Source organism: Homalodisca vitripennis, chromosome 4 (genome assembly GCF_021130785.1).
Source record: "Homalodisca vitripennis isolate AUS2020 chromosome 4, UT_GWSS_2.1, whole genome shotgun sequence".
Classification (NCBI taxonomy): Eukaryota; Metazoa; Arthropoda; class Insecta; order Hemiptera; family Cicadellidae; genus Homalodisca; species Homalodisca vitripennis.
The window spans coordinates 163,851,142-163,873,328 of record NC_060210.1 but is presented as its reverse complement, the minus strand read 5'-3'; the positions used below and the strand labels follow the sequence as shown (position 1 = coordinate 163,873,328).

Here is a 22,187-nt window from a genome sequence, read left to right as displayed (position 1 = left end):
CACCCCTACAAGTCCTGCTACCTGGTGCCATTTGTTCAAAGTTTCTCTATTTAGTGCACAGAATGTCCGCTATAGGCACTGCTGTCTTTAGAACCAATTTTGATTGTAGAATCTGTTACTCACAAAAGTGGACACAAATATTTATTTGCTCTTTTTACTGTCAGGTAAATATTTTCAGTTAGAGTTCTCATAATTTTCTTTACTTTCTGTTAACGATGATTTCTATCAGTGCGAATAGTCCGTTTATCTTAATTTCTTTAAAGTCCAATAGATTCAATTCAAAATATAAAAATAGTCTTTCCTTTTTTTCTAAAATATTTTCCATTACATGGCTAAGAAATAAGAAATTGAATATTACTTTCAAAAAAGAAAAGTGAAAATTGACTTGCGCACTTATTTCTTTTAGAAACAAAACCCACGCATTGCACATTAACCAAACTCCACAGCAAGTTCCGAATACCCGGATATCAAAACGGAGTAGGTTGAACGGACCAGTTTTGCTGCTATTGAGCTTCCTATACAGTACTTACTACAAGTAAATTCTCTTAATACTAGACGTATTTGACAATCAAATATTAAGTTACCTACAGTAGTATATTTTGTTGTATCAAATTCTGCTTTAAGGCATACACGTGGAGTACAATGTTTTGTTTTACTCGTATCCGATGGGCGTAGGGCGTAGAGGGATGAGAGACATTTTAGGTATAGAGTCTTCCAACTCAGGAGCTCAAGAGGCGACCCTTGCACAACACGCACACATCGTCACACGCCTATTATTATCGTACCGATGACTCATATTATAATATAATACACCGGCCTTGGTCTAGTTTTTACATTATTATGTTAGGTTAATATTTATGTAATTTTTTAATTCTGCATTTTATTTCATGAAAATAGAGTCGAAATAACTACATTTCTGATGTATCTTAGAAACAAGGGGATCATTGATCAATGATCAACTCGACTTCTAATATACGTCTAGAATGTCGTACGCATTCCGTGTTTAGACTATATTTTCATGAAATAAAATTCAAAATTAAAACATTGCAAGAATATTAAACTAACAAGAACATTAAATATTAGTAGTTTTGCATATTAAAGCCGATGTGTTAACAAAATACTTAAAAATAAAAAAGTTAACTAACTTATGTTTTAATACTAGGTTTTATATAACTGACACAATGTTCTGGTGAAATCTTTAAATAAAACCGAACTAATACTCTTTCGGCATAAAGTCTTCATCAGAGAAGTAATGTGTTGCAGTAAAACAGTACTGAACTCTCTTAAATTTTAAAGAAATATTAAATGTCAAAGTATCACAGATAAAACACATAATGATAAGAACGATCATGTGAACACACAAATTAATGTCCGTAGAGACAATTCGTCTGGTGGACATAACCCACATCGTCCTGCCACTCCTGAATATCTGATCACCACATTAAAGGACAACTATTGAACCTAAACTAACTTTTGACGAAATAATTAACAAGATATTAGGTATTAAAACTCATTCATAGTAAGCATTACAATAAAAACGTAATTTTCGAATATACTTATAGGGCAAGAATAAACTATGTAAAATAATTTACACATGAATTTGTTGAACTATTTATTACTCCAACAAATAAAACACTGAAAACGAATTCCATAATTGGAAAGTGTGGATCAGGTTTCCCGCCTCATAGTTGGCAGCAATAAGCACGCCAGCCCGCTCAGCACCAGGTTGGCTCCCATGCCGTAAAACAGGTAGCTGCAGTGCCTGCACACACAGACACACACAGTAGACCTGATTTAATACCGTAATTTATATTTCCTCATTGTTTATATTTTATCTTAATTATGGTTTTTTCTTTAGTTTTTGCACTTTTTCGTAACTATCTCACACTAACATAACTAACTAAAATATTAAATAATCGGTTTTTATATTTTGATGTTTAATTAATGCTATAAGAAGTATATATTGTTTATAATAATTATTGTATTTAAAATATACATTAATATTAACACTGTGTAAGAATATTATGCATTAATAACGTTATAAATTATAAATTATCAGGAAGCACAAAAGGTTAATAATATTCGTAACATTTTAAAGAAGCATAACTTAAGAGGATGGAATCATTTCAAATTTTTCATACTGTTTCAACCTTTAGGAAGGACAGTAAATATTTGATTTAATAATTTATAAAACAAATCAATCCAACTGAAAACCAATTATTGCACCGCCTACCTGCAATAGAAATATTTTGTATTCAGAAGTAAGCTGTTAATGAACCGGTTTGAAATTTTAAACTGTATAAAGTGCGTTTGCCCCCAACGACTTACTTGTCGATCATGACACCAAAGACGACGTTGCCGACGACAGACCCGATGCGACCGACAGTCACGGTCAGAGACAGCGCTGTCCCGCGTGTGTTGATGGGGAAGATCTGGACGATGGCGCAGAACAAGATTGCCTCCGCTAGGTTAGTGAGTGACTTGAGCAGACTGAGCATGGTGACGGCCTGGAACAGAACCAAAGCACTACAAGACACAACTTCTGTCCGTCCGTAGATATCCCTCTGTGCAATATGGAATTTGGCAGTCAACTATGACGTAAAATAATAATTTGATTGTTCAGGTCCGATTACCAGTTGCTGCCAAGTTAATCTTCTACGAACAAAGTAATCAGAGTATACAATAGGCTGTTTTTTCAATATTTTAAAGATATTCAGTTTGTCAGTCGAGTCAGTTTTACCCCAGAAAATCAAACCACATGAATCGAAACCTAAGTAGCAATCACACACACACACACAATCGAATGAGCTAAGAATAAGCAGAATATAGAACAATTTATTTAAAATAATCAGAACGTGGTACTGACAGATGACATTCAAATGACAAACTTTAGACAAAGGAAATATTTGTCTACATAAATATATTATATAATATATATAATATATAATACATATATACATAGTATAATATATACTTGACCTACGAAGAGACAGACCTATGCGTAAAAAATTAATTAATTTGATGTGAAATATTTTTGTGCTCGATAAATATTTGATGTACGACTAACACCATGTCCTTCATTTATTTCATTTACATTTAAATAAGTGTTTTAACATAATACATTTTATGTTTTACATTTAATTTAATAATTACATTGCAAATTTTATTTTAATGGTATCAAACAGAAAAAGAATGAAAATGATAGTTATTTTAATTATCATTTGTTACAAACAGAGATAATTTTGTAGTAAGTCTACCCTTAGAAAATTACTCGTAAACTATTTGTCTAAAAAAACTAGACTGTCATTAAAAAAACAATCATAAGCACTATTAAGCGTAGCCTGGATCATCTGCACAATGGAACAGCTCCATTTACTTAGGACTAGACAAAGAACTGTTGAATGGTATTCTCAAACAATATATATCTCAATGTTACACGGTAAGTATTATTATTGCCTTACGTGTAAAATGTCCTCTTTAGAGTCGTGCCTAACTATTCTTCAGAAGGAGAAGAAGATATAGAAACATAAAATAAAAAATGTCACTTCTGACTCAAGCACAAGAAAGTCAGATTTCACATGAGGCTGTCGACTTGAAGCTGTATTAATAGTTTATAAACTTAAACCTATAGTGAAAAAGTGGTGGATGAGACAGTGACACCTAAGAGTAGGGCATATTAGTCGGAGAAGAGTCCTTCTTAACTAGTTCATATCCTATACAAATATTTGGCCGACTTCTTACAATTTTACTTCTTGCATCAGATTTATTTCTCTGGTAAAATATTATACCCCCGGTTAAGTTAACCATCAGGAAAACGCAACTCTTGATGAACCAATCCGCCTGGTGTACTTATAATCATAATATATTTAGCTCCCTCAAGGAACAGAAGCACCTGTTCTTTTAACCTCCGGTAACCTTGCCTGCCCTGAGGTCTTCTAGATGAAATAAAACACTATGACCATCTTTTCGGCTGATAAAGATTACCGCATTCGGTTAAATGTTCATCAGGTATTCCAAACATGTTTACCTTTAAACTCGCTGTGGTACGGAATTACTTAGAGGATTCAAAGTCAAGCCCACTTTTCTGGTATATTAAAAATTTTAAATTTGGCAAAATTTTAGCTTAGTCCATGTACTCACTAGAAATTGGCTGACAGCTATCAGTTTGTTCTTTTATATTACAAACTTCTTGGATAAGAGGATTCATCTGATAAGTTAAATTCGGAGGTGGGGTTACCAGGGAGCTAAAAGTACCGTATTATTAAGTTATTTACTGGATTTTAATAAAGTTTTGTCTTGGAGGGTGTTTTGTGGCTTAACCGTTGGAGATACAACAAAAAATGACTGTGCCTTTTATGTAGGAAATTTTAAATTCTTTAACAATTTGGCAGTGGATTTTGAGCTATATCCTCTGGTTTGCCTAGTACACAACATGGGAAAAGAGACTGCACCGGACAGACATTGTATATTTTTGTAGGAATGTGAATGGCTGCCATCTTGAAACTCCTTATTGTTGTTGGCTAACAAACTCGTCTAAGCTATGTACAAATACTGTCTATGTATCAAGTTTGGCATAGATCTATTAAGGCACACGGTAGTTATCGGTTCACAATTATTCCCGCAATGTTGTGTACTAGATAAACTTTGTACGCCTATAATCTGAAAAGCATATTAAAAACTGTTTGAAACAAATATTTTTGTAAATTACCTGAGAAATCTAAAACACTTTTTTACTTCGAATGGCCGCCATCTTTAAAGACTTTAGTCTAAAGACGTAGTCAGAAAGGTGGTCCTTCTAAAAATATTAATTTTTTAGTAAACGGTTATTATTATTTACATAATTCAGTATTACTGACATGTACTGTTGAAACATCGTTCTCAACAAAGAAACGGGTCAAGAACTTTTTAAGGAACAGAATGGAGCCTTACTCTCTGTCCACTACGGGATAATATCAGTAGTCTGGATTACCCCCCCCCCATTTTTTCCTGGCTACGTTCTTGCTTTAGTCCTTCTGCAATGTGGGAGCAGACATGTATTGCTGAGATGTTTGTCTCCGGAAAACAGAGATAAATGTACTAAAACATTTTATACCATACAAAAAACCATAAACACTCACAAAATCCATTGAAGAATATGTTTCTTATACTCTGAATAGTGACAATATATCTTATAAAGATTATTTTGTTATGTTTATCCTTAATTCTTGGTCCTCATTGTATCCTTAATCATTTCACATCGAGTGTGTACGAAATTGTGACAAACTATTGAAAGCCTAAGTATCTAATCATGTATGACAATATGTATGGAGAACGTAAAAACCGTGTATTTAAATCGTATGTAAAACTTTACTCTTGCTTTAAATATGTAATAAAATAATGTTAGAAAAAATACGTTTCAGGAAGTTTCCATTTAAATAAAGATTTTAAGAAAATAAAGCGTTTTATGTAATAAAACCTCAAGGTTATAAATGTATATAAGAAAATTTAACCTATTGCAAGAATCCTAATACTATGTTACACTGTATTAATATTTGTACTACATTACATATGTTTATAAAAATATATACAAGGATACGTATATATATATATATATATATATATATATATATACGTTTTGGCACCTAACTTATATATATATATATATGTGCCAAAATACAACATCGTCTGTAACTTTACCTGAAATACGGAATAGACGTGAACAAGGCAGGCTGCGGGTACAGCAGCGCTGAGCATGATACCGACAAGTAGGACTTTCTTGCTGACCAGCTCAATGAGACACAGCAACATCAGTGTGGTGGGCATGCAGGCCAGGCATGTGATGATGGTGTGTAGAAACGTCTCTAGCTTTATTTCAGAACTGGCCTGATCCTCCTCGGCCTGGATAGAAGCGGTGGTACACAGCGAGGGGCTCGAGCCGGGATGAGTGTCCAGGTAGTGTTTCTGGCGGTGCAGCAGCTCCGGCACCCACAACATCATGGTGTAGTACACCGATATTAAGCCGAAGTCGACGTAACAAGTAATGATGATGTTGAAGCACGATCTACCGCTGAACAGATCTGCGTGCTGTTTTAAAATCCCCCCCATTAAGTTCTTTACTCGTTTACAAAAAGGGATGTTCTTCACTGTTTGGAAGTAATAATGATCCGCTTCTGCACTCTCGCTAAGAACTTTGACCGAGAACTCGTCTTTGGATTTTCCGGTGTTGCTGACAAACATTCTTACCAAAACATCGCGAGTCTTTGTCAGTTTCCCCTGAAGCAGTAGAAATCGTGGACTCTCCGGCATCCTGGACAAGCACAGGGCCGCGATCATACTGGGGATGCCACAAGTGAATACGAACATGCGCCAGGAATCGTACACGAAAACGCCTCTTTCACCGAACTCTATTTTATGCGGGAGAATCGCCAAGCCGATTACGGGCAGAGCGATGATGCCCACAGTCCACATCAACTCTAGCCTGGCCAAGTACCGGTCCCGGTGAGAACTACCTAGGAACTCCCCTAAGTACGCGAACACTATGCTGGTAGCACCGATTATACCGAATCCGTTAAAGATCCGAAGCACGTAGAAAGGCTCGTAATGCTGGCAGAGGCTGGACACGAACGAAGCCAAACAGTCGATCGAGAGGGCCCAGAGAAGAACGAACCTACGCCCTCTACTGTCGGCGAAATGACCCCAGAAGTAGCCCCCGACCACCATACCCCACAGAGGAGCCGTGTTTAGCACTCCCTTGTCGACTGACTTGAGGTTGAAGTCGTTCTGAGCCGCGGGCAGCACGAGTGAGAGTGTCGTCGTGGACAATGAACAGCAAGCATACACGAAGCCACACAAGACCCACAACTTGTACTGGAAACAGCCGTGACCGGTTTCTTCAATCGCTGTTTCAAAATCGATTGGTTCTTCTTCATACGAGGGAGTTATTTTCATCAAAACAGTTTGAATGGACGCTATACTCATGCGTTCAGGTGGTATGAACGACTGAGACGGCTGCAGCGCCCCATGTGGGCCCGCTTTGATGTTCTCCGCCACAGCCTGAGACAGGACTCCGAGCATCAGGTGACCATCGACCTCAGAGAGACCTGATAGATTTCGTCTTAGTGATGTAAAACTTTGAACAGTGTGTGCAGGAGTTAGAGTAGGCGGGGGTTCATTGGCGTTCCTACGTATATTTTCTTCGTTTCCTCTTGAATTTTCTGGCATCTTCTTCTATCAAATCTTAGCTACAAAATAAAAAGCAGATTATATATAAATGCAAGCTTGGGTTGACAACGAATTGTCCTTTAAATACTCGAATGACTATTAAGAACATTTTGTACAAGAACATATTTTGGTACAAGAACTGTGAGTTTTAACTACTGTGATTATATCAGTAACATTCTTACTACAGACAAGTTGGGTACGTGATCTGATTAAGCGGCGAGTATATGTGCTTACAGGTTATAATGACAAAGTCCAAATATTATCATCCAAATTTTAATTGATGTGTAGCATCAAGTTCAGTGAACTAATGTCTACTGTTGATTTTACATTGTTCATCTATTAACTGAGGATGGCTCTCCAAGCGTGGAAATATTTCAAGAATGAATTTGTAAGCAATGATTCGACGCGGTGCGGTGTGTGTAAAAGTACAGTTGTAAATATCTAGAATTCTTTTTTTGCGTTCGTTCTTGATCTCATTTGTTTTAGGTACTTTAAGTGCATTAAAGGTATCAAAGTTTAGCATAGTTGCAAAGTATTCTAAAATTAATAATGTATTTCGTGTATTCGTTTCATGACAAATTTTACAGTAATCAAAAAAACAATTATTCAGTATTTTACACACACTCATTACAGCGTTCATACAAACTTTGGAAGTAATGTTGTTCAAAATCAATATAACATTTTTCTTAATGCAATTCAACTTGGGATCGGTTCTTAAAATTGGATGAATATTAAAGAATAGAAGTTCTAAAAGTAGATCAGTGACTGAATTTAAAACAGAAACGACGTACAAATAAGAAGCTGTAATATTTTCGGCTACAATCAACATTTTTAGTTTGTGAGATCTAAAATAGTGTAGACTTAAGCTTCGTATGTTATCCTAACAAAAGCTTTAAATAATATACTCGATCAAATCACATTTATTTTGTAAATGTGGCTCTACTTAACTCCTAAATAGGTTATTTACGCTGTAAAAAAATGATATTTTTTATTTTTACAAATCCAGAATTATTTGGAAACAAGATTATTCATGAAAAAAAGTTTTATTGGTCAGAGTGTATTTATGTCGATTGTTTAATTTTTCAATCTGTAATGTGTGATTTGAAGACTTGAACACTACTAAAATCGTGCTTCGCCACTTATTAATGTCATCTTTTAATGGCAGTAACGCAGTTTCTGTACGTTATTAACATGACATTTAATTATTGTTTTATATATATTGTCTCAATAAAAGAATATCACAACGATAACAGTTACAATATATATTGACATATTAAAATTTTATGTTTCTTAGTTTGTGTTGGTTAGGAAGAATAGTGGTGAAGGTGTCTAACAACCTTTTATTTGTTATTTATAGACTTAATCAAAAATTTATTTATAATCTAAGATAGGTAATCCTACTTACACGTTGAAATATTATCCAATAAAAGCTTTTGATATGAATAAAAATGTTAATTCACTAATGATATGTATTTTTATTTTCCAATAGTATTGTTTACGATAGTAAATAAAAACACACCTGAGAAAAGAAAGAACAAAACAGCGTCTCTAAGTGTTCACGCGACAGACTGCTTCACACAAAAAAAACTATGCAGCTGTTTTATAAAAATAACCAACTTTAAAAAGCGTAAATATAAGAATATAAAAGGTAAAGTATAATTTTAATTGGAAAAGCCGAAAGTGAACCAAACCGAACAATACAGTTTTTTTAAGACGACGCTAAATTTTAACAAACATGTATATTATTAGATCATTAATTTCAAAGTTATACGTTGTATAGACATTTCCCCTTATTTCAGTCCTTCTAAATATTATGCGTAAGCAAAAAGTGGCACGGTTTAGGGTTTTTTTTTCTAAACAATGACCAATTTAATAGTTGAATGCTGTATTAACTGTTAGTGATTATTCTTTATACTACGTATTTCATCAACTTTGTCTTCATTGCCCCAGGATGGATTCCACATTACCTCCAATAGGGATGTCACTAAAATCAATACTATGAATAACATGTTTCGAAGTGAAATGTGTAATAATCAGGTGGTATCATTATTAATAACCTATGAATAATCATGAGGTAACTCGAGAAAATTTAACAAATTCCAATCTTGCCCTCTGTTTCGCCCCGTTGCTCCGGAATATTTTTATATCGCGTCCAGTAAAGACGTCGCGTCATCCCGAAGCTAAACACGAAAAGTCATGTTTTCTAGCATTTTTGAGGTAAGTTGCAGATATTCTGAGGAACCCGCATTCATGCAATCCAATTTAGGATTTGTCATATGGTTTAGCGAGCGAAACTTACTAAATGATTTCTTTGGTAATATACTGGTACAATCCTTGAATTATTAGAGAATAACTACTGTGTGGGACAGTTCTCTTAAACTTAAACGATTCATTAAAACTGTTTTAGTAGTTTCGAAAAATGGGTACTCATGAAAAAGAGAAAGAGTTAGAATGTATGAACTATTCCTTTTTTGAACTCGGTTACTGACGTCCGTTGTATTTGCTGAATGTTTCATAAAAAGCATTACCGTATATACTTAACCATCCTGGCAGATAATCTCTGATATGACACCACGATATACCGTGTGTCCCACGACAAGGTTTAAACGTTTGATTTTATATTATTTGCCCATTTATGCACCAAATATTTTCAAACTCTACACAATTAATAAAATATTTTTTTTTAATATTCTGTGAAAATTAAAGCTCCCTGGCAATTGTAGAAACGAAAAATGGTGACATATTGAAAATTTTACCATTTTGCTTCTTATAAAAATCCATTTCTTGAAGTAACTGATTGATTACTACGTTGGGTAGTTTTAAAGAACTTAATAAAATTATATTTTATTAACAACTCACTTACTCATTATAAATATATTATAGTTTTTAGTGTATGAAATATTCTACACATTGCAACATTTTTAGAACATAAAATAAAATATTTTACTTACGTTAGGTACTTAACAAAATATAAAAATGTACAAGTACATAAAGGTTCATGTTGTAAAAACTCATTAGTCCCAAAGGGGGAAACCATATCTGATGAAAGCAAACAATTAACACAAGATGGTGACTGATTTCCCTGTTTTTCTTCATAATCTGTTTCATTTCCAGCATTTTCATTATCCTCATCACTTTTATCTGCTTCAGACTCACTTCCATTTTGGAGACCTTCTTATTCTTCTTCTTCTGGTGGGGTTTCCTGAGATTGCATTCCTGTCCTTTTCAGATCCTTGTTTTTCATATTGCCCATGAAGAATGCATCAGTACAGTTGTTGATGACAATGATGCTCTTGACACGCAGCAGAATTGACTCCATCACAGCCCTGATTGGTGGGACGAACTGAGTTAACCCTAAGTCCTTACTGACCTTGATAAAATTGCAAATGGTTTAAATGAATTATAACGCTTATTGTTGCTCTTCTAGTCATAATCATGGTCTTAATGCAATTTTTTTTATTAATCATATTCTCTATCGTTTTGTTATTCTATAGTGTTGTTATTTGTTCGTTTGTTATTCATTGCTCTGTTATTTTCGCTTTGTTATGGTTATTATTGAGTCCGTTGTTTTTGTTCTTTTCTGTTATCTTTGTTAACTGATTCGTAGTACTTTCTAGTCACCGTATTATTAGTATTTGTAGCAGAGTTGTCGGATATCTTCATTGAGTAAGTATTTAAGTATTCAATGTCAGATTTAGTTGTAAGGCATTGCATTGACAGTTAAGCATCTTGTAGCATAGCTATTGTTATATCCAATTGTTTGTTTACTCGTTAAGTTTTTTTGCTGATTTTTTTTCTTAACATGTGCCATCAACTTGTTGTAAAGTGTAAATTGTGTATTGCCGTTGGAATGTAAATAAATAAATAAAATAGCTGTTTGATTAAAGAATATTGCTTATGCTATAAAAACATAACCTAACCTCCTCCCTTACAGTTTTACTGATATAGAAGTTTGAGAAACGGCGTTTAATGTTGAACAAAAGGTGTTAGCGTGGACTATTGCTTTTGAAATTACAGAGGCAATTAAACAATTTCGGGTTGCCTACCCAGAAGTTGAACCACCTAGCAATCCAACATTAACTAAGTGGAAAAATCTTTTGTTAGAAACTGGAAGTGTTGTAAAAAGTACTGTAGAGGATCCAATGAGGAAAGAGAAGTACTAGTAAGGACATCAATGCTCCGCTCCCCATGTAAACCGAAATTACTAAGGATGGTTGAACTTGAAACTGGTATTCCAAAGTCTTCAGTACGGAAAATAATTAGGAAAAACAAAATTAAATTTTACAAAAGTCACCTAGTCCATAATTTTCTTGAAGATGATCCCGACAGGAGAGAGGAATTTTGTTCTCGTTTCATTGAGTTTCATAAGCTAGATCATAATTGGCATACTCAAATTGTTTTTTTCAGACGAGTGCTCTTTCTACCGCAATGGTGCTGTAAATAGGCATATTTGTAATTATTACAAAACTGATAATCCACACATTCTTGACCAGACTCTACTCAAATCAAAAGGAATTACTGTTTAGGCAGCTGTCAGTTGTAATGGGGTGCTATCTTACGACATTTCAGACAGTACAATGACTGGGAATAGGTATGAACAGGTTTTTAAAATTAAAAAGTCTTTTGCCTCATTTTACGGTTCCAGAAATGGATCAAGCAATCTTCCAACAAATGGTGCTCCTCCTCATATCGCAAATCCTGTCAAGCGATTACTAAATGACAACCTCCATAGCCTTCATAATTGGATTGGTCGTGGAAGCGATTGTTTAGATTGGCCACCCCGATCCTCAGATTTAATGGGGGGGGGGGGGTGGGGGGGGGGGGGGGTGGGGGGGGGGGGGGGTGGGGGGGGGGGGGGGTGGGGGGGGGGGGGGGTGGGGGGGGGGGGGGGTGGGGGGTGAAATTATATAATATTTTAACTGCATAACATTTACAAATGGACACTCTCAGTTCATATTTTTAGTTAGTTATGTTAGCAATATTATATTAATTTTTTTTTCCATTTTTGATTTTCCATGGACATAAAGTCTTTATTCTCCTATGTCCATTAATAACAACAACAACATAACAAGTTTACATCATAATGTTATATAGTATACGAGGGCTGTTTTTTTTTCAACTTCCGATGTAGTATAAAAATAAAACTAGGGAGGGTAATTAAATAAATTTATCATCAAAAGTTAGGTACATTATTAGTTATTTTTCAACATAATCGCCATTTAAATTGAGGCATTTTTCATACCTGGGTACAAGCTTCTTAATACCTTCTTCATAGAAGTTTGCCGCCAGTGATTTGAGATGGGTTTTCACGGCGTCTTGCAGCGCGTTGTCTGTTCGGAAGCTTTGCCCTCCTAGCATCTTCTTCAGTTCCGGGAAAAGGTGATAGTCACTTGGCGCTAAGTCAGGACTATACGCCGGATGGTCAAAAACATCCCATTTAAAACCGTCAAGAAGACGCTTTGTCAAAGCAGCATTGTGAGGATGGGCGTTGTCATGAATGAGCACTACTCCCGATGTGAGCATTCCTCTCCTTTTGTTCTGGATAGCTCTCCGCAAACGTTGTAACGTACCGCAGTATCCTTCCGCATGGATTGTGGTACCTGGCTCTAAAAACTCAACAAGCAATACACCTTTTTGATCCCAAAACACGGTGGCCATAATCTTTTTGTTGTTGAAAGTTTTTTTGAATTTTTTGGGTTTGTTTGGAGAGTTTGAATGCATCCATTGTTTGGGACTGCTGTTTCGTTTCTGGGGTGTCGTACAGAACCCATGTCTCATCTCCTGTCACGATTTTGGACCAAAAAAAATCTTCGCCATCAGCTTTTCATAACGGTTTCAGAAAAGACGTTGCTGACGCCATTCGCCGAGCTTTGTGGTCATCAGACAACATCTTCGGCACCCATCGCGCACAAAGTTTTTTGTAGCCTAACTTGTCAGTTACGATAGAGTATAGGGCTGACTTTGAAATCTCAGGAAACTGATTGGATAGCTCCGTAATCGTAAACCTTCGATTGCTTCTTACACTTTGGCCAACTCGATCAACGAGGTTCTTCGTTTGCGACCGACTTTCGTCCTTGGCCCCCTTCATCATAAATGTTCAACTCGTCCATCTTTAAATTTTCCTACACCAATCACGCACTGCACTGTCCACTCATAAAGCTTTCATTCACCGTATACTCGTTCCATTCTATGGTGAATTTCTGCTGCAGATAACCCTTCAGCTTGCAAGAAACGAATGACACTTCTCAACTCACACTTGGCGGGAGATTCTATCATGGTAGCCATGTTTATGTGTCGCTAGATAAATTGGAAATGGCGTCGGCCGTCCGAAAATGAGTGAGGTTGTAGTGGGAGAGGTGCGCAGTCGACTGCCGCGCATTGCTGACCGATACCGCTCGCCCAGCCATCTAGCGGCACGATCGGAAGTTGAAAAAAAAAACAGCCCTCGTATATATATATATATATATACATACACAACGTTTGATAAAAAAGTAACAGGAATTTTCATTTTTTGAGAAAAATATTTGTTTATTTATATATTAATGTTGTTACCTTAAAATTAGTTCCCATTAGATGTTATGCACTTCTTCCAATCCTCGAAACACTTCTCAAATTAGATTTTTTGTATAACCTTTATTTCTTTCAGTAAAAACAGACATGGGACCATGTTTGGAGAATATGGAGGCAGGGGAATCGGCACAGTACTGTTTTGGCAAAAATTCAAGAACAAGCAATAAACAATGCCAAGTGCCACTGCTCCTTGAAAATTCTTTCAATACTATTGAAACTACATTAAATAACTAAAGAAAGAACAATGAGTTATGTAAATATTTCTATATATGTAATGTGAAAGGAGTTTGATGACTAAGTTCATTATTGTAAACTATAGAGCATACATACATATAAATAAAATATTGAGTTAGTTTTTATATAATATTATTTTATATTAGTATTTTATATAATAATACAGAGAAACATTTATTTTAAATAAAGTTTCAAATTTGATTGCTATAACATAAACATAAAGTATAGTAATTATGTTATAGTGAAAGTCTTGAAATTAGTTTCTGGCAGGTATTTAACCCTTTAGTGCTAGAGATAAAATTAAATCAAAAAGTGCTGAGTTATTTTTTGTATGACTATGTGAAAAGTGCCAGAGGGTTTTGGACAAAAACGCAAGGTTTTAGAAACAAATATACATACAATTTATTTTTGATCATAAAAAGCTCCCTTTTTACTTCTATTTAAAGGTAAATGAATTATGTATCAGGAACTATTTAACATTCACATTTTTATATATAATTTTTAAGATTAAAAATTCACTTTAAACAGCAACATTTCTACGGAAAACAAAGTAAAAATCAAGTTTGAGGTGAAATAACTATTATAAAAAAATTTTATTTTGAAATTTCAATACTTTCATGAAAAGAAAATTTAAAATTTTACAACCCACAATCATGTGTAATACCCTAGTATTGTACCATAAACTAAATTTAAAATAATAATTAATTGCTAGAGATTATTTTTACTAAAACGCAAGCTAAAAGTTAAAAATTCACCTAAATTTTTTTTTTATCATAAAAAGCTCCTTTTTAACCTTAGAAGTGTGTCCATGTTACCAAAGATAAAACGTCAGTCCATTTTTGACGTGTTGCAAGGGTTTTTTTTTAAAAATTCGTAAAAAATACTTAATATCAAGAAAACATATATTGTTATACATCGTTTTTTCTTCTCAGAAGTTGTACTATGTGAAATAGGAATAAATGTTTTGATATTCTTTGGTTTAGTATATATTTTCATGAAAATTGCAAAAAGTTTTATATGAAAATTTCAAGTTTGGACCTCTGTTAAGGTATTGAAATATTAGAGTAAGGTCAACATGTTAAATGTATAAAATGTAGAGAATTGTATACCAAATTAGAAAATATATTAAAAATTTCTATTAAACAAAAATTGTAATTTTGCCATTTTTTTTTACAAAAGCGAAAATGTACAAAAATGTACAAGGGTTTGGTTTTTTAATTTTTTTTTCCCTCCAAATGTGACTCCAAATTGATATAAAAAATAGTTTTCTATTGTAAAATTATACATGTTATTTGAAAACACTAAAAGTAAACAACAACAAAATAAACTGTTATTTTATTATAAGCTTACAAAAAAAAATCTTTTGAAAAATGAAAATATTTTGTAACAAAATTCAGAAAAAAGCTAAAAATTTTCACTTATACTTTTATGTTTATGTAATTTTTGAATATACTCTTAGTAAGTATGTTTATTTGGCTAAAATAAAATATAATATATGTTCAAATACTTTGAGAAGGAACTGAGTTATGACATTTTTTTGTTAACAGTCGCACGTTGAAGAATTTACTCATAAAAAATAATCTGGTTTGCAATGTAAAAAAGAAAATATGAAACATTTTTTAAATTTTTTTTACTTGTTATGTTATGTTAGCACATAATGTTTGAAAGAATATACACTCAATAATTTTTGAAACTGAGTAAAAAATAAATGTTGTGCGTCAAATATTGTAAAACCTTGCATTGTAAAATTTTTGACAATATATAAACAATAGATATTATAGTTTAAAATAACATTGTTTTTATAATGTTTTTGTCATTTCATATGCATTTATGCAGTAGAGTATTTCAACCTGAAAAAATGGAACGCAATGGAACGAACACAAGCGTAATGTAGGCCTACTGTGGTGTAACAAGTTACAAGACAATGGGCCGACAGGGATGGGTTGGGTTGGTCTTGATGTGACGCTGTGATTCATCTCTTTCGTTTCGCACTGCCGGAAACCTACTTAAACTAAATTTACCGCTGATAGATCGTACCGGTAGATCGTTTTCTTTCACTTTAAACTGTTTTTTTTTAATTTTCTTTATTGATAATAAATAACTGTGTGAATGTTATTATACTAACCAGCATAAAATATGCTGGTTTACAACTTTAGAATTGTCCCTTTTTAGAATATTCATAGTAAATCAACTATTCGTTTCTAATGACTTTCTGTTTGCACTGGAAGAAAGAATATTTCATTCCGCGTCTATTAACATATGGCTGCACTGTTTGCTGTGCAAACCAACCGTAACTTGCTGTGATTGGTTGAAAATGACGTATTTCTTTGACCCGGCCAGCCGCGAAATTCAGCTCAAATGATGACTTCTTCAGAAAACATTTCACACACAACCGTAATATTGAAGTTAGAAAAAAAAAAGATTTATATGAAAAATTGTAGAGTGGAATCTCACAATTTCAATGATACCAAAAACGTGGTGATTGTTTGAAGATAAATAATTTATTTTTTAATGAAAAACTGAACCGACATACAATATGCTGGTTCCGCACAACACACATAAATTACAACCGACATAAAATATGCTGGTTCCACACTTCTAGGGTTAATTTGTTTGAAAGGCAAACAAATTGTCCATCAGAAAATATATCACAATAAGATGTTTATATAATAAAACAAAATTAAAAATCACTTTAGACAATGACTCTTTTAAGGAAACAAACTAAAAATCCAGTTTAAGGTAAAATAACTAATATAAGAAAAATGTATTTTTAAATTTTAATACTTTTATGATAAATAGCATTTAAAACACCCTAAAATCACTAATATCATGTATCATCATCATCATCGTTAGACGTTTCCGTTCTCACGGGTCGTCGTACACAGCCTCCTCCACTTTAGTCTATCGTTCCATGTCTCCTCTTCATCCACCTGTATTTTCTGTAGTCCCCTTCTCTCTATGTCTTTCCACACTTGGTCCTCCCATCTTCCTCTCGGTCTTCCTCTTGGTCTTCTTCCTCCTTCCTCCTTCTCCAGTGCTATTCTAGGCATTCAAGCACTAGAGGTTTGTTTTGCTGAAAAGCACAGGGTTTTGGAAAATATTAAGTTATAGTTTATTTTTCATGACAAAAACCATTTAAAAACAATGCAAAATCATGTGTAATATAACAGCGATTGCTAAAACGAAACTCAAATCATAAACATAATCTTATTCAGGCAATTTTCAAACAAACTCTACACTGTATTCATGGACACTCTGATGTAACCGCCACAAACATCTAAAAGTTTTATTAAGTGACTGTCAGCACTTTTTTAATTAATTATAATGTATAATATAAGTTAGAAACATTTTCAATTAATAAAAACGCTCAACTACTTGTCAAGACATCGCGATCGCGATCTAACTGAGAAAGTGTTATATTTAAGTTAGTTGTTACGTCACCTAACAGCATTAAAAAATAGAAATAATAGTTGAAAAGGTTAGTTTAGTTCATGTATTGGCCTTTGGTATGATATCAGACAGTACGGGATAAGTTATAGAGGTACTACAAATGAAATAAAAATCGTCTCCGGCACTTCGCGTAGGAACATCTCATCTCGGTGCGAGAGTCTCAGCAAACAAGCGCGTTTTTTACATTGTCTCGTAGTGAGATCCCTGGCACTCAAAGTGTTAAATACTAACTTAGAGTTAGGTTTGGAAATGTTTATACAGATGATATGTTCATAGAGAAATATTCTCTCTGGGTTTTTATGGAATCATGTGTTTTTCTGCATAAACACAATTTGTCTATAAATACACATTCTGGAGAAAATAATATTATATATTATATTCTCTTCCATAATAGGTTAAAGAAAATTATAATCATCCTCACTCTAAAAGTTAATTTTATATACAGTTGTTTAGAAAAACACTTATCATATGAAAGTTTTGTATTTTTTATGTTGAACATGATTTTATAGTGAAAATAATTGGCCCTCATTTAAAAAACCAAAGTGTATGTATATTTTGGTTTTTTAACCCCTATGATACAAGTGGATTAAAGTTTTTCCAATTACACAACTTGCATTTAAAACTATTTTCTCTAAAGTTAATTTCTGAGGAAATATTCTAGTGTTGCAGGAGTTTTGTCCCACTCTGAAGATGTTATGCAAACAAATAATAAAAAGAAATCTGGCATAATGTGAATTATAGAGAACAAAATACTGTATGCACTTGTTTTACACAACAATGAACACTGTAGACACAGCTACTTGAAATATCAACTGGTAAATACAGCATAAACTGATAACAAATTTCAGACTATGACAAATAATAATAACTTTTACTGACGAGTGTCTAGTTTTGACGTTGAAATTAGTTTTGAGTGCATTTAGTAAAACGATAAGTCAAGTGGGATAATGGATACCTGGAGGATAACTGTACCCTTTGGGTGGATGGCGTACTTTGCATTAATGAATGTTGATTTTTTTGTAGGGTGAAAAGTCCAAAAAGTCAAAACACAAGAAGAAATATAGTGGTAAGGAAAAAGAGAAAGAAAACATGAATAAAGAGGAGAAGAAAACAAAAAAGAAGAAATCTACTCGAAGGACTAGTGCTACAACTGGACCTCAAGGCCATGACGAACTGGAAGAGTTTCTCAATTCTCATGATTCAGCGTATGAAGCTTTCTAGTACTTATACACTTGTGCACATCAACCTGTTTTAAATAAGTGGTATACTCAGAATACAGCTACATTAATGTATTAAATTACATTATAACAGTCCTTACAATTATAATCCAGTGTTATTAATGAGATACATAATAAATATTTTATTGTAATAGATTATTTAAGGCTAGTGTAAATGAATTAAAGATCTATTAATTATTTTAAGTATAAGTTTCAATAGTTTTTTGTATATTGTGTACAGTGTTATATTGTAGTTAATTTATTAACACTTTGAATATTTAACATTTCAATTCTTGTCTTCCTTGTTGTGTTTATTTAAGGTTTTGTATTAGAAGTGCAACCTCCTGGTGGTTAATATATAAAATAAATTTTGAGTCTAGCCAAAAAACGTATTTTATATCCTGCTCTGTTTAATCTCACCAACAAATAACTTCTGAGCAACCTTACAGTATTGGAAGATAAATTCACATAGTATAGGTGAGTTGCCAAAGGTGTTGCAAGGTTATCAATCAGTATCACTTAGTGAACATTATCTATGTATGAGTCTGTAGTTAACTGCACATATACAGGGTGTCCCACAAGTAGCCCGACAAACATTTTAAGTTCTTTCATCCCATCAAAATAATGAAAAAGGTTCATATAAACATATGTCCGGAGATGCTTTGCTAGCGTACTAAGTCCAGCGAAAAATTACACCCTTTTTTTAATAGGGTGGAAATAAAACGAAATTGATGTTTTTATGGTGTAAAGTTAGGTGTTACGTATATTGGATTTTATGTAAAGTGAACTGAAAAATTGAACAAAACATTCCAGACCTATAAGACCACCCATATCTGAAATATCAGATAAAATATACAAAATTCGGTCTCAAAAAACATGCTTCGTTTAGATTAGAACCACATTAAATTCATTGAATTGGTAATAAACACGCAAACATTTTAACAAAAACTTGTAGGAAATTTAATTTTGAAGAGAATGAGATAAAATAGGCCAATAATAAATAAACTGAAAGATTATAAAATTAATGTTTAGTAAAAGCATCACATACCAAAAATAAGACATAAAATTAATATCTTTTTATTAAATGAACGTTCTTCGTAGTTTTTTGAACTTTTTGTTTATTTATTATTGGCCTATTTTACATCATACGCTTCAGAATTAAATTCTCTACAAGTTTTGGTTAAAGAGTTTACGTGTTTATTATCTATTTAATGAAGTTAATGCACTTCAAATCTAAACAAAACTAGTTTTTGAGTCAGAATTTTGCATATTTTGATATGGGTCGTCTTTGAGATCTGGGACACATTTATTCAATTTTTTAGTTTATTTGACATAAAATCCGGTAACTTTACACCATAAAAACATCAGTTTCACTTTATTTCCGTCCTTTCCCAGGAAATTGGGTGAAATCTATCACTAGCCGTAGTTTGCATACGTTTATATCTCCTTTTTTTATTATTTTGATGTGAGGAACCCACCTGAGAAGTTTGTCAAGTTACTCGTGGGTACTTTGTATAACGCTTATACTGACATGTAGTGAAAAATATCAAAGTTTGCTTGTCCTTCAGCTTATCTGTACAAAGTTGTTATTTTCATCCAATTTTCACTATATTTTTTCTTGTATAATTCAAAATGTAGTTTAATTACTCAAACCATTTGGGCCCAGGACAATACTCTACATATACGAAGATCACTTGAAAGTTTTGAGATACTGGCAGACAGTGCATACTGCAATAATCTTATTTGATTGTCAAGCCCCTACCAGTACCTCACAGCAAACTGAGTCCAACAGTGAACTCTCCTGTTTGGAAACATCAAACTCATTTAGTCATGGAGTTATTGAGAGAGCATTTTCGGTCTATGAATTTCTATGATTTTAAAATCACTTTGTCTCAAGGGAAGCGTGTTGAACGTCTCAAAATTGCCTTTGGTTCTGAAGCACCATCCTGTGGCAATATTTTAATGTGGTATTTAGAATTTTGAAGAGGCCTTAATTCATTTCAAGATGACAAACATTCAGGAAGGCTGCATTCTGTTGTCACTAAAGAAAATGTTTTATCAGGAGCACTTTATAACTCAAGAGGCGCTTATAATGTACGCTAAATGTCCAGTGGACATTTATTGTTCTCTATGGATTAAACCGCAGGATTGTGAATAATATTGCATGACTTTTAAAAATGTTAAAAAACTTTTTCTCAATGGGTATCTCAAAACTCACGAGTTAGCAGTTGAGCAAAAAGCTGAGCATGTGAAAATCAGCCAGCAGACCGTCCAACTGCTTAATATTGGTGGTATTTATATTATTTTAAAAATTACCATTGGTGATGATATGCACATACCATTTTATGACATTCTAACTTGAGGAGAGAGCAGCCTATGGGAGTTTGAAGACGATTGTCAAATCCTCACAATGTCAAAAATCAACGATCGGTTAAGAAAGTAAATGTATGCTGTTTTCTTCAGGCTGGTGAAGACTATTAAGCTGGAGGAACAGAGGACTGTCATAGCAAGTAGGTACACTGAACAATGCTTGTCCAAAGTTTTTCAGGACTTGGAAAATTAAGTATGTTTAAAATGGCACCACAGCTATGTTTCTTCTTACACTGTTGCACAAACTTTTGGATTCAGCTAAAAATGCATAAAAACAATGGAGCATACCCCTTATTTAACTGATCATGCTGTGTGACTTCTGGTTATTCTGATGGCGAGATCCATAAATATTTTGACTCCATTCCACAAATTGAGTGATTGGGTAATTTCAACGAGTGCAAAATCCAACTTAAAAAGTGCATTGACACTGGAGGGGATTACTTTGATCATGCCTACTGATTGGCAAGTCTACTAAAAACGTCATATATCTCATAACTTTTAGAGTGACCCTTGTGCAAATTATTTTCATTAATTATACAATGGTTCTTAACCGCCAAGTCTATGTTAACACAGGCGATCTGACTTTGTCCTCAATTGCTACACCCATTTTATATTGTACCAAACCGCTGCTTCACTACACAATGCGTGACAGCAGTAAGATATTACACATTGGCCTTTGTGTTTATTTGAACCACAAAAAAATCCAAAATAGTGATTTTTAATTGTTACTACACACTGATGGTCAACTAAGGAACTATCACGAAAGCATATGGTGAAGTTTTACTTGGACATTACAAAATAGAATGTTGTTTTCTAGTTTTTTTCAATTGTGTTCCTAAAGTTGCTACTGTAATATTTTCTGTTTTGATTGTGATTCAGTCGATTTTGTAGGACTATTTATCAATATTGGATTTATCTAAATATGTTGTTGTGAGTTAGGCATTCAACAGTGTGTAATTTTTCTGAGAATAATGGCTATTGGGATGGTTATTAACCACGATCTGACATGAGGAATCAGGAGATTCTGGTGGTAGTTTGGTAAATAAAGATGTTGCTAAAGTTCATCATGGTGGACAAGAATCATACTACGTGTATGCAGTCTGTGGAACAACAATGCATGCCTAATTAACCCAGTAGTACAGGTGA

General features: G+C 33.6%; 1 protein-coding gene across 1 annotated transcript; it reads right to left on the bottom strand.

Annotated features, from left to right (window-relative positions):
- Positions 1-1,599: 1,599 nt before the first annotated feature.
- Positions 1,600-8,732, bottom strand: LOC124361516 (synaptic vesicle glycoprotein 2B-like). Its single transcript, XM_046815570.1, has 4 exons — positions 8,606-8,732; positions 5,677-7,220; positions 2,329-2,507; positions 1,600-1,762 (listed from the first exon to the last, which is right to left on the bottom strand). Exons 2-4 carry the CDS (start codon positions 7,198-7,200, stop codon positions 1,669-1,671), a joined length of 1,797 nt encoding a protein of 598 aa, XP_046671526.1. The 5' UTR covers positions 7,201-7,220; positions 8,606-8,732; the 3' UTR covers positions 1,600-1,668.
- Positions 8,733-22,187: the final 13,455 nt, after the last annotated feature.

Bases quoted from the DNA above. Each gene is read 5' to 3' on its own strand.
- LOC124361516 (XM_046815570.1), bottom strand. From the start codon at position 7,200: ATGCCAGAAAATTCAAGAGGAAACGAAGAAAATATACGTAGGAACGCC. The intron at 2,508-5,676 runs GTAAAGTTACAG...GTTCTGTTCCAG, and splicing joins ACGTCTATTCCGTATTTCAG to GCCGTCACCATGCTCAGTCT. The intron at 1,763-2,328 runs GTAAGTCGTTGG...CTGTGTGTGCAG, and splicing joins TTTGGTGTCATGATCGACAA to GCACTGCAGCTACCTGTTTT.